The sequence below is a fragment of the Astatotilapia calliptera genome, chromosome 7 (assembly GCF_900246225.1).
Source record: "Astatotilapia calliptera chromosome 7, fAstCal1.2, whole genome shotgun sequence".
Classification (NCBI taxonomy): Eukaryota; Metazoa; Chordata; class Actinopteri; order Cichliformes; family Cichlidae; genus Astatotilapia; species Astatotilapia calliptera.
Window position 1 is genome coordinate 25,245,285 of NC_039308.1, and position 12,894 is coordinate 25,258,178.

At 41.1% G+C, this 12,894-nt stretch overlaps 1 protein-coding gene across 1 annotated transcript in view; it reads right to left on the reverse strand.

Moving 5' to 3' along the window:
• trabd2a (TraB domain containing 2A) overlaps nt 1–12,894 on the reverse strand; it is a 57,797-nt gene that overhangs the window by 27,718 nt on the left and 17,185 nt on the right. The window contains exons 4-5 of the mRNA XM_026174047.1: nt 3,651–3,797; nt 2,993–3,167 (exon numbers count right to left, since the gene is read on the reverse strand). Coding sequence (XP_026029832.1) covers nt 2,993–3,167; nt 3,651–3,797 — 322 coding nt within the window. The remainder of the gene's footprint in view (nt 1–2,992; nt 3,168–3,650; nt 3,798–12,894) is intronic.

Sequence of the window (12,894 nt, forward strand, 5' to 3'; positions counted from 1 at the left end):
TGAACACACACACACACACACACACACACACACATAGAAGTATGCTTGATTTCTGTTCTTATCACCGTCCCTGTTTTCATTGGATTCTTTTATTAGATGGGTGATACTTATGAGGTTGCTATGTAGTGTTAAAAGAATTCAAAGTATTATGCTGACATTTCTAAATGACTCAAACACACCACAAGTCTGCTTCTGGTTAACCCTGCATTGATAAAATTATGGTTTATAGAAGATCTCCTTTAAACTAAACTATTTGGACTCAAAGTTGATAAAGACCATCTATCAGTCAGTGAGTTATTCATTCATAGGGCTGATTAGCAGCACCGGTTTCCATAAATCCAATGCAATAACATCCAAAAAAATTGTTTTCTTTATTTAAAGACAACAGTAAGAGACACGAATTCCCACTTATACGTAAATCAGGGTGGAAAATAAGTATTTGGTCAATAACAAAAATACAACTCAATACTTTGTAACATAACCTTTGTTGGCAATAACAGAGGTCAAACGTTTACTATAGGTCTTTACCAGGTTTGCACACACAGTAGCTGGTATTTTGGCCCATTCCTCCATGCAGATCTTCTCGAGAGCAGTGATGTTTTGGGGCTGTCGCCGAGCAACACGGACTTTCAACTCCCGTCACAGATTTTCTATGGGGTTGAGGTCTGGAGACTGGCTAGGCCACTCAAGGACTTTCAAATGCTTCTTACGGAGCCACTCCTTTGTCTCCCGGGCGGTGTGTTTTGGATCATTGTCATGTTGGAAGACCCAGCCTCGTTTCATCTTCAAAGTTCTCACTGATGGAAGGAGGTTTTGGCTCAAAATCTCACGATACATGGCCCCATTCATTCTGTCCTTAACACGGATCAGTCGTCCTGTCCCCTTGGCAGAAAAACAGCCCCATAGCATGATGTTTCCACCCCCATGCTTCACAGTAGGTATGGTGTTCTTGGGATGCAACTCAGTATTCTTCTTCCTCCAAACACGACGAGTTGAGTTTATACCAAAAAGTTCTACTTTGGTTTCATCTGACCACATGACATTCTCCCAATCCTCTGCTGTATCATCCATGTGCTCTCTGGCAAACTTCAGACGGGCCTGGACATGCACTGGCTTCAGCAGCGGAACACGTCTGGCACTGCGGGATTTGATTCCCTGCCGTTGTAGTGTGTTACTGATGGTGACCTTTGTTACTTTGGTCCCAGCTCTCTGCAGGTCATTCACCAGGTCCCCCCGTGTGGTTCTGGGATCTTTGCTCACCGTTCTCATGATCATTTTGACCCCACGGGATGAGATCTTGCGTGGAGCCCCAGATCGAGGGAGATTATCAGTGGTCTTGTATGTCTTCCATTTTCTGATGATTGCTCCCACAGTTGATTTTTTCACACCAAGCTACTTACCTATTGTAGATTCACTCTTCCCAGTCTGGTGCAGGTCTACAATACTTTTCCTGGTGTCCTTCGAAAGCTCTTTGGTCTTGGCCATGGCGGAGTTTGGAATCTGACTGTTTGAAGCTGTGGACAGGTGTCTTTTATACAGATGATGAGTTCAAACAGGTGCCATTCATACAGGTAACGAGTGGGGGACAGAAAAGCTTCTTACAGAAGACGTTACAGGTCTCTGAGAGCCAGAGATTTTCCTTGTTTGAGGTGACCAAATACTTATTTTCCACCCTAATTTACGAATAAATTCTTTACAAATCCTACCATGTGGATTCATGGATTTTTTTTTCACATTCTGTCTCTCACAGTTGAAGTGTACCTCTGGTGCAAATTACTGACCTCTGTCATCATTTTAAGTGGGGGAACTTGCACAATCGGTGGCTGACTAAATACTTTTTTGCCCCACTGTATGTATAAATGTATATATATGTGTGTGTTTCTGGACTCTGCCCTTTCAGTTCTGGGAAGACAAGCTAAATTCAGCTTTTCTGGGGCTTCTGTTCACCTCTTCCTTAACCTCCTAGGACCTGGCGTCCACATATGTGGACATCACATTTTGAGTTGTTTAGACCAAAATACTACATTTTGCTCTACAAGTGTCTGATATCCACTTATGAGGACATTATACTGCTATTGTTCTATCGAAATTTAAAGCGAATGCCCTCATATGTGGATCTCATTTTTCTCAGAAACAAAAATCAGGTAAAAAAAAAAATAAAAATCACGTAATTCTTTGTTTTTACATTCATCCGGTCCCAATAAGCCCAAATAGCAAAGAGAAATTAAAAATGCATGCCATGAAAGAGTTCGGGTCTTAGGAGGTTACGATGTCTTTGCTTTCTCTACCTGAGTTTGCTAAGCTGCTCTGACTAAGAAGTCTCTAATCTCCTTTGTAGGAGTGCTCTTCAAACAAAACTGGAATTAAAGTCATTATATTAAATGGATAAAAGTAATTATTATTACCCTGCCACCAAGGGAGCAAGCCAACAACCACACTGGAACATCCAGCCACGCACCCCAGAACAAACAAGCATCCACATCCCAAAGACGGGCAGAAGCATCCAGCCGGGAGCAGGACCATGTCCCACAGGGGTCAAGGCTTAGTGAGCCCCAGGCCCCGCCATGCACACACACACACGCACGCACGCACGCACGCACACACACACGCACGCACACACACACACACACACACACACACACACACACACACACACACACACACACACACACACACACACACACAGACCATTCACTCATTCAGTCATTTTGAAGGTAATTAAGTAAATTTGTGTCCAGGAGTTTTGGTCTGGACTGAAGGAAAGATCTCATTACCACTTTACAAATACACATACACATAGAAGTATCCATGGGGAGGAACTCGTGGATTTGGGATATTATACGTATATAGCGGCATTTACTGTATCTAATAACACACTAGTAAACCAACAACCCACACTGCATATTATAAAGCTGATACTCCAAACACTGATCACAGAGTTCACTGTTCATTTTTTTCTGTGTGTATTTTGTGTAGATTAGAGAACACCAACCTGCTCCAAAAGCAAAAAAGAAGCTCTTGTCTGGGTGTTCCTCAAGCAGAGCCTTGACCCTCTTGCCCATCCTTTCATTTCTCTTGTAGATGAGTTCCTGTCGGAAGTAGCTGTCTATTTCCTGGGCAGTGGCCTGCTCATTGGGTGGCAGTGTCACATTATTGAAGTTAGGGACCTATAGTTCCCAAGGTAGTTGGCCATGAAAGTAAAACACAGAAGACATGATTGTTTATTTATAGGTTATTTGCAAACCTTTGACTAAGGTTGAATCAATAAAAAATCTGAAATTCTTAAGACATATCGTTCAAGGGTTTTTACTTATTTATTTTCTTTACATGACTGATGGTACAATTGACTTAAAAGCCTTTGGACTGACAAAGATCTCATGAGATTGGCAGGAGAAACATATAGCAATGGTGGCAAAGAAAGAACAGAAGTAGCTAAGTATGGAGAAAGTGCATGTGTGCGCTGGGGGTGTGTGGGGTGGGGGAAGAAGAAGGTGAGGTGGGTCAGTAGGTTAGGGGTGAAAGTAAAAGGTTAAGGGTTGTGCCAGTTGGACAAACCTAAGATCAAAATGAATCTAAGCTTATTAGACAGACTGAAAGTTACAGATAAGACAAGACAAGACAAGATAAGATGAGATTGTGGATGATCTGACCTGTGATGTGTCATGATTGAAGATAATGGAGTTGAGATCTCCACAGTTGTAGTGCCTGATGAGGTCTTCAGTGGTATATGGGACCTGTAGGCTTCCTGCCCTTAAAGACTCCTGTTGTAATAAAGTCTGGTTCAGGGCAAAGATCACCTAAAATAAGACAGGGATAACCAATTAATGAAAGATTTATTTCTACCTCCCTCTAAGACCCAGAGGTTTTTCTGGGGTCAAAAATATGAAGATCAAGCAAATTAATGTCAATTATATGTGTAAAATACAACTTCTAACAATCAAACAAGCAGCGAGTCAGCAACCTCACACATACATGTGAGCATTGGTATGTTCTGGTGTAATTACTGGATACCAGCAATAAACAGTGCCCTCTCAACTACAAGCCAAAGCAATCTTTGAACAGTTATTGGCTGTGCAGTGTGCCACTGCTAAAACTGCCATGCAGCTGAAGAATGCTATTGTTGGGAACCATTAATGATGACAGTTGTATTCAGGAGGCTTCATTCTGTGACTCTGAGGTTTTATTTCAAGGCCTGCCAAACAAAGAGACAATCAAATTGAGAGTTAAAGATATTCCCAGATCAGCTGTTGAGCAATGCAACACAAAAAAACAAAAACAACAAAGAAAGAGGATCAAGAGAAATGACAGCACATGTGGCTGTCAATGCAAGACAATGTCAATTATCCGTAAGAGAGAGGAGCTCTGCTGCTAAAAAAAAACACAAATGTCTGATAAAAGGTGAGAGGATAGCTCACCTAGAGCGGAAAATCTTGAGAAGCGAGGAATCCACATAAGGAAGATTTTTGCTGTGATGATATGTAGTGGTAACTGCCACAGTGGGGAAATGGAGAGGAGCTATCAGTTTCAACATAGCGCAGCATGCCTAGCCTTTTGGAGTCCAGCCTGGTTTAGAGTTAAAATGATCCATTATCTGAAAACTATTTTATGTACACTCTTTATAGGATTCCATTTAAAAGTTGTTGAGCTATACTAGTCTGACTGACAGACACTGTCAGCAAACAGCAAACATGTTAAATTTTAGGCAAGACTGGGCATAAAATTCTGATTTACGTGTCCTATTGAATTAACCACTTTAAAAAGGACACTTTTTTCTGCCTGGACCCCTTTCAGCTTTGCAGCACAGATTCAGCTTTTGTGTGAGCATGAAATCAGCCAGTGTTTGGTTAGAGAGGCCTGGTGAGATGAAAGACATATGCACACATGCACATGCAAATATAGATATACACAATTGCACATCAGCGCACGCACATGCTCAGAAAGCTGTACAGTCTACACATCAGACTTGAGACAGGGGTTCGTACAGAAAGCACCGCCAGTCACCTCAGTGCATGGTCTCCCTCTGATCTCTCACCGCACACACACAGACACATGCACACAAACGCACACCTTTCACCCTGGAAGCCATTGATCTCAATCCCAGTGACAGAAGAAAGTTTTGTATAGTTTATTTGCTTCTCAAAAGGAACAATGAGTCAAAGTGAATACGTTTTTGGTTAGCAGTGGAACTATGTAAATTTGTCCACAGTATGTCAGCATGTTTTTGCAATTCACCAGTTTGTGTGTGAAGCCTCAGCTCTTGAATTCTGTAACGATATGCGTATCTGTATGCAAGGCGGACCTGAGCGGCTATTTTTTTGTTATGTTTTTGCTTTTTATGTTCTGCTTTCTAAGGTGCTCCGATGACACTTTTCCCCCTCGGCTTCCCCTTTGTGGGAGCCTCCTTATAGCTGAAGAGAGCAGGAGAGGAGAGCAGCGTGGAGCAGATGCCTTCTTGTCAGGGGGACAAAGAACCCCTCCGTCACCCTCTCTTCTCCTCTCCTCTGTGCTCCCTCCAGCTTTCATCGGCCGCGCATCAAAGTGGAGCTCTGCATATGAAAAGGACCCCCGTCTTTATGCCACGCAAATTAGCCTATCGCCGCCCCTCCCCGACTCATTTCACAAAAACACCCTCACATCTGTGCCATCTCCGTGAAGGAAGGCCCTCATCTGCAGGGTCTCCCCTTTTTCACTGCTCTCCCTTCTCCTCTTTCTGTGCTCGCCATGCCTTTCAGCCCCTTAAATTATGGTAGTGAAGGGAGAGGAGGAGGGAGCGGAGGTGTGGGTGAGGGGGAGGATCAGTCATATATAGGCAGCTTAAAGTACAAAAAAAAATGCGGGGAAGGAATAAGACAGACAGAAAGAAAACACTAACCAGAAAGTGAGGAAACAGAAAAAAAGCAGTAAAGTGGAGGACTGAAAGGAAGAAAACCTTAACAAATCATTCCTTTCTTTCTGCTGTAATCGTCCTCTTCTACTACTCCATTGCGGGTCAGCGGGTGCTTTTTCCCCACTCGGCTCCTTTCATCAGATCCCCCTGTTTCTTCTGCTGTCCCCTAACCCGCCCCCTCCTGCACACACAGACAGACACACAGACACACCCCTTGCTGATATCAAAGAAAGCGGAGCCAATGAAAGTCAATAATTGTCCTTTGTCATGGAAATCTCCCCTCTTGTGGAGATGGAGTGGGGTGGGTGTGTGCATCTAGAGCAAACATCATCACGGTCAGATTCCCACATGTGGAGATTTGGAGTGTTCAAAAAACTCTTGCTGCTCTCGCCCTGGAGTTTGGAGTCTTAGTTTAAGGTTTTGAGTTTTGTAGAGTATTGTTAAGGTGTTACACCTCCTCAACTATTTAGTAAAAATTGTCATTTGGTTGCGAGCCAAGTGGAAAGATGCTTTAAATCATGTGAAGGAACATGTACCAGAGCCAAATGTTGATTTTCTCTAAAGCAGAGGTGTCAAACATAAGGCCCGGGGGTCAAAATCGGGCAAGCAAAGATGCCAGTCCGTTTCACTGGAAGGCTTTTTTAATTTTGAACTTTTCAGGATATTTTCATACGTTTTACAGCTTTTTTCTATTAATAAAGATCCCTTGTCATTCATTCTACACCAAAGTTAGATAATGGACAAACAATTAAATGAAAAGTTCCTGCTATAGATATATCTACTGAATCATTTGTCTAGGTGTCTTTCTTTAAAAGAAACACAATACTTTTTAAAAACAAATAATTTTTGCTATCTTGACAAACTAACATTGTCCATTAACAACACAGATGAGCAGGACTGATAATGTTTGCTCTCTAAAGGCCCCAGTATACCCACCAGGTTGCTGGCTTCACGGCCTCATTCATTTATGCTCTCTGTTATGGCAGCAAAGCAGGTAGCCACTACATTATTTTCCTGATCAGAGAACTACATGTGCACTGATGTAGGAGAAGAAGAGATCAAAACAAGGAGAAAAAAACTGCTTTTTCCAGTTTTGTCCACAAAGTATCATCTTTTCAACTGTTCCAACATCTCCCTTTATATAATCTGTGAATGTTTGAGCATTTCTACTGATATACCATTAAAACAGCAGGGGAAAAAAACAACACAGTCATGTCTTCAAGCAGGTTACAAAACTTGATAAGTGCACGACCAAGAAACGGTGGCTAGTGACAGCAGATTTGACGTCAATTCACTGCACTGAATATAAAATATCCCTAAGTCCAAAATTATCATTAGCATTTTATTGTTAGCCAAAGCCACTAGACCCTATTTTAATGATAGCACGCGGCAGCTCTGTAATTAATCAGGTAACATGTGTCCAGGCTAACATGTATGACAACTGTTGATAAAGAGTGGGCTGTTGGTCTTTTAATAAGCATCACCAAGTTTGTTGCGCTACTTTTCATGTGTTCAGCTTCTAGTGAGGGGAAGGGCTGTGAGCCTGTCAGCTTACAGTGGGGCTGTGTAAAGCAGAGCGTCAGCTGGTGGAAGTGAAGAAAGCACTGTTGATTTCAACACTGCTGCAAATGAGTATCTAATGCGATATAATCTGTGCTTTTTCTTTATCAATTAGTATTCGAGTATCAGTGTTTTTTGGTTTGGTGTCAAAAGGTATCGAAACTTTCAGTTCTGGTGACAAACCTATTCAGTACTAATGTGATGGCACCATAAATAAGTCAGCACAATTAATTCCATAACACAGGAATAATATAGGAATAGGAATAGTGTCACAGTTTAGAGAAGGACCTCTTTTGTATCCAGGGAAAGACAGCGGCACAACAGCCAGCAGCATTCAACACTGGTCTGCTTCATGTTACTTTAGGTTCAGTATATTTCGGCCTTAATGCTGCCATCATAATCACCATAATCATAACAAGCAAAGATAAGATGACTTTACGTCTTTAATCTCGCCAACAATGTCATCAACACATTTGGTCTGTATATAAATATATAGACTATGTAAACTATACGAGAGATCATGTCATAATATGAATCTGGCATAATGTGACCAACATGTAAACACAAAGCTATATTCCTTTTATGGCAAAGCCTCCAGCTAATTTATGTTATTCTGATTGTAAGAGCTGGCACTGAGATTTAGAGAGTGTTTGACTAGTTTAATTTTCAGCTGGGCTTTAATGAGACACTAAAGATGAGCATGTGTGCTGGTGCGTGCAAGCGTCTTTGTGGTTTTTTTGTGATTTTTCCAAATATTCTGTTTTTGCGTGCCTAAGTGAGCAGAAAAAGCATATGGAGTAACACACGTTTTATAAAGTAGGCTATCCACACTGCTGACAAACCATGTCCTCAGACAGATGCGTGCACACACACACAGAAAGAGAGAGAGTGAGACAGAGATCTTCCAGGCAATCTCCCAAGTACAAATGAAGACTCCCAACAGCTCCTCGGTTTCCTACTTGCTTGTGATGCTATCACAGTAATACAAGTCTCCTTTTCTCTTTGTCATACATGCACATAAATAAGACAGAAACAGGCACTGAGTATGATTTATACCAGCAACAGTAAGAGAAAGGTTCAGACCAATAATAGAGAAGAAAACAAAGAAAAAAAGGGAGAGAAAAAGAACAGTAGTGAAAAGACTTTCACTACTGTTGTTATCGATGAAACCTCAGGATGAGAGTATAGACGAAGACGAATGCAGGCAGAAGTAGGCAGAGACGGGGATTCTGAATTACTTATGAGTGATGTTATCAGCGAAATGTTAGTCAGAGCAGTCAGCCCTAAAACAAGACCCATCAGGAGCACAGCAGCACTGCTAGGACTTCACAAAACAGTGATTCGGAGACCTTGTGCTGTCCTCAGGTAGTTAACATTTAAACACCAATGCCCTGTGATTTGATTGTGATGGGGTTCAGGAAGTAACGTCTATTTTTATCTGAGTTTCCAGACAAAACAGGCTGAACTTCTAATACCTAAGATGATTAAAAAAATGTGACTGATTTCAAATTGATTGTTTTCTCTTTCATAATAGTCTCATTGTGTATTTTAAACTGAAAGTCTCAATTTGTCCACTCCACAGTTTCAGAGGTTTCAGAGGTTTAAAACCATGAAAAACGAACTTTCGCGTTTCAGTGTAACATCTAACAGTCTTGAGAAAAAAAAAATCAACATAACGTGTTTATTTTGTATTTTTCTGCTGCTTTCTGGTCAAATAAATATCCAATATTGGTTTTGAGCCAGGAAAAGGTGTATGAAAATAAAGAGAAAACCTAAATAAACTAAAAAGGTGGTTTAAACCATAACTACAAGCTGAAAAGCGAAAGAAAACATAGCAAGTTTCTTTTTCTATAAGACTGTGGTTAAAAAAAATGAAGATACTGCCAGTTTTATGATTTTTGTCTTTATGTTTGTAAAGAAACGGCTGTTTAATGGCTATTGCGGCTGCAAAAGTGGAAATAAAGTGTTTTATTCAGCAGACATTCACTGACACTCCCACCGCACAGAAACCCACCGCACACACATAAATCTTTCACCACAGCGCAACCTTTTCACTTTCTTGCTGAAAACCCACCATTTAAACACAGATACGCACACCTGTCAGTTTGACTTATCCGTATTGTTGCTTCTTTCTTTCAATTCCCTCCTTCCAACTCCCCTGAGCATATTTTCTCCGACTTGCCTACACATCTCTCCCTTACACATTTATCCTCCCATCGTTTCATACCTCCCTTCTTCTCCTCTTTCATCCTGCATATTCCTTCACTCCCTCTTTTTCCATCCTTCTCTCCTTTGATCCTATAGATCCCCTCTATCAGATCTTTTTAAGATTTGACCCTTACATTCCTCGGGTCACTAATGACCTCCTCGCTCCGTGTGTATGTTTTCGTGTATGTACGTGTGTATAACCTGTACAAGATTAGGTCTCATCTTAGTGTGTTTATATGTACATGTATGTGTCTGTGCCTATATGTTTGTGTGTGTGTGTGTGTGCTTAAATGCTTCATCATCATGGATTACTGCCCGCTCTGCAGAACTCAGAGCAGACCTTTGAAGAAAGATTTATTAATTTTCCAATGCAACAAAAGAAGGAAAGTATTGGGCAAGGATTTCCTGTACAGGAAAGAAAGAGGAGAAAGTAAAAAAGTCCTCAAGCCCAAAGCTTTGAAAATAATAATGACCAAAAACGTATTCTCTCTCTTTAGGGAAAAAGTATCCTCATATACCATTTATATTTCCTAATCCTTATGATCCTTGTGAGTTAATGCTGACATGAACAACTCCTTTAATAGCCAGGTTAAGCCCACAGTTTCATTTTAAATCACTAAAATACTAAAATCATCAGCAAGCAATTTTTACTTCACAAGTGTGTTTATAAAAGCCAAGTCATCTAAGATGAGCAAGGATTTCACTAATAGCTGTTATCAGTAAAGTAATATGTTTGTTTTGTCTGCTTTTTAAAAATGTTTTCAATGAATAAGTTAATGTGCATGTTTTGTTTCCTCATAGATCTCTTGGGAGGCTGAAGTTTAAACTTAGAGTGTGTCGATACAATTTCTTATTGATTAATTATTTGGAGTAGAGTTATGCCTCCAGACTTCAGCACATAAAAAAATGAGCACATGCTCCATGTACATCACAGAGAAACCAGCGGCCAGCACTCAGACCACATTCATATGAAACCGTGACTACACTTCTCCTTCTCTTCCTCTCTGTGCGTTCTCTCTCTTTCTCTATTTATCTCTGTCCAAAACCTATCTCTCGCCCTCCTCGCTTCCCTTCTGTCTCTCTCTCCCTTTCTCTCGCCCTGTAAAAACATTCTTGCGGGGTGCATTTACCTTGGTGCCTGACACAGCCAAATATTTAGGCTGTCACAGGGAATCAGCCTCAAACCAAATGGCTCGAGGTTTCTACACGCGCATTGTGTGTGTGTGTGTGTGCACGCGCGCGCAGATCGTGGGGGTTGTGGTGATTGAAATGTCAACTTCTCAAACCCCCGCGCTCTATCCGGCTATACTGCTTCGCTATACCCTGAACAAGCTGTACAGGAGTCCTAACAACACGCCGTTTGCACACAAGGGTCATTCTTAGTCTGTGATCAGCCCCTTGATTTACTGTAATGTCTTCTTATACCTGATTGACTGTCTAAGTAAAAATGCCAAAATGTCAAAGTTCAGTAACTCCAGCTTTTCTAACTTTTTATATAAATTAACATAACAACAGTGGCTTCTCTGTGCAAAGCTAATTTCCTAATCAACATAGAAGCACTGTAAACACACACTTTCCCACACACACATGCTGCCACCTGTCATCACACATTCTGACAGTGACCAAACAGGAGTGTCCACTATTCGCAAAATTTTCCTGCCTCTGTCTTCCTGCCTGTCACTCTTCCTTTCTCTCACACGTACATACAAAACAGGCCCACACAGCAACCAGCGAGCCACTCGGCGACTCGGTCCACCAAGACACAACACAAAGATCTTGAAAACACAGCGAGCCACAAGGAAAACAGCCATCAATCTCGACGACTGTCTGTTGACTGAAAGAACACTATTAATTCAGGACAGCACGAGTCAAGAACAACACTGCCAAGCTGTTTCATGCTGAGATTCAAGCCAAAACAGCTGCGAACACTTACTGCAGACGCACACTGACCATCTGAGAATGTATGTGTGTTATCACGCAAACAGGCAAAGAAAGAAGAGTAGATTAATTCAAGATTTTCCACACTCAAACAGGCAAAAATTTGCCACCGGCCACGTCGGAAATAAATTGTTTTATCTTCTTTCATCTGGGAAAAAGTTGTAATATTTCGGTACAGCAGGTTGCTTCAATAGCAGAGTGTTGTATGCCATTGTAGACAAATGGCTGGCCATCGACAAACTGGGAATCGCAGCTGGACAAAAAAAAACAGCCAAGCAAGGATACAGGCAAGAAAAAGACTTTCCAGTATTTCCAATATCTGGAAATATCTCAGTGTCGAGTTTATAAAAAACATAGTTTTAGATGCATGAATTGCATTTTAGTCCGTGTGCTCTTTTGCACTCCAACCTCTGCAGAAACAGAAAAATCCCACTCAGCGCACTCATTCCACAAACTTTGCCCCCTTGGTGATGGTGGCAGCTATTTCATCCTTAGCCTGTGGCGATAACAATGCATAGATCAAGACTGCTTGATGGTTTCTTGCAAGGCCAGAGGAGTATTTATTAAAAGCTTATCCATTTACATCGCTGCCAAACCACAGTGATTCAAAGAATGGACGTAGTTTGTTATTTTCGAGTTGACAATTCTGTTATATTCTGCAGAACTACTCTCGTATTTGTAGTAAGGTTATTTTAACCAGCTTTTTGTCTTTATCAGTGTATGTACAGAGTAAACACAGACCAATCACATGCATTCTAAGTCATCCACATCATGCTACACAGATAATTGAACCTTTATTCAGCACACATGTGAAAACAGGAAACTGCAAAGAGTCAAGATGCAGAAGTCCAAAGAAATTATGGAAACATATGACGACAAAAAGAGGCTGAAGGTGAAAAGGTTTACATGGGAAATGTAAATTACGGAAGAAGAGGAAAAGGGAAAACTCAAACTACTACTACTACATGCCCAAAACTTTAATCCAACAGCGTTGACTAAATTGCTTTGTTAAGATGATTATTTTGTACTTTTTTGAATCTGTATATTAATCCCGTAAAAAGTTTGGACATTGAATTGAAATACACCAAATTCCTCACTGCACAGGATGATGGGGGCAAATGATGTTTAAAAAAACAACAACAGACAGCAGGATAAGAAATTGCTCTCCAAGTTCTCCAAGAAATAAAGACACAGCAGGAATTAAAAACCCACATAGTGCTATTTACCACTGGCCTAGACTCAGAACCAAATCACCGCGGGCAAACCAAACTGAAGAAGCCAGGCACATGCACAAGCACACA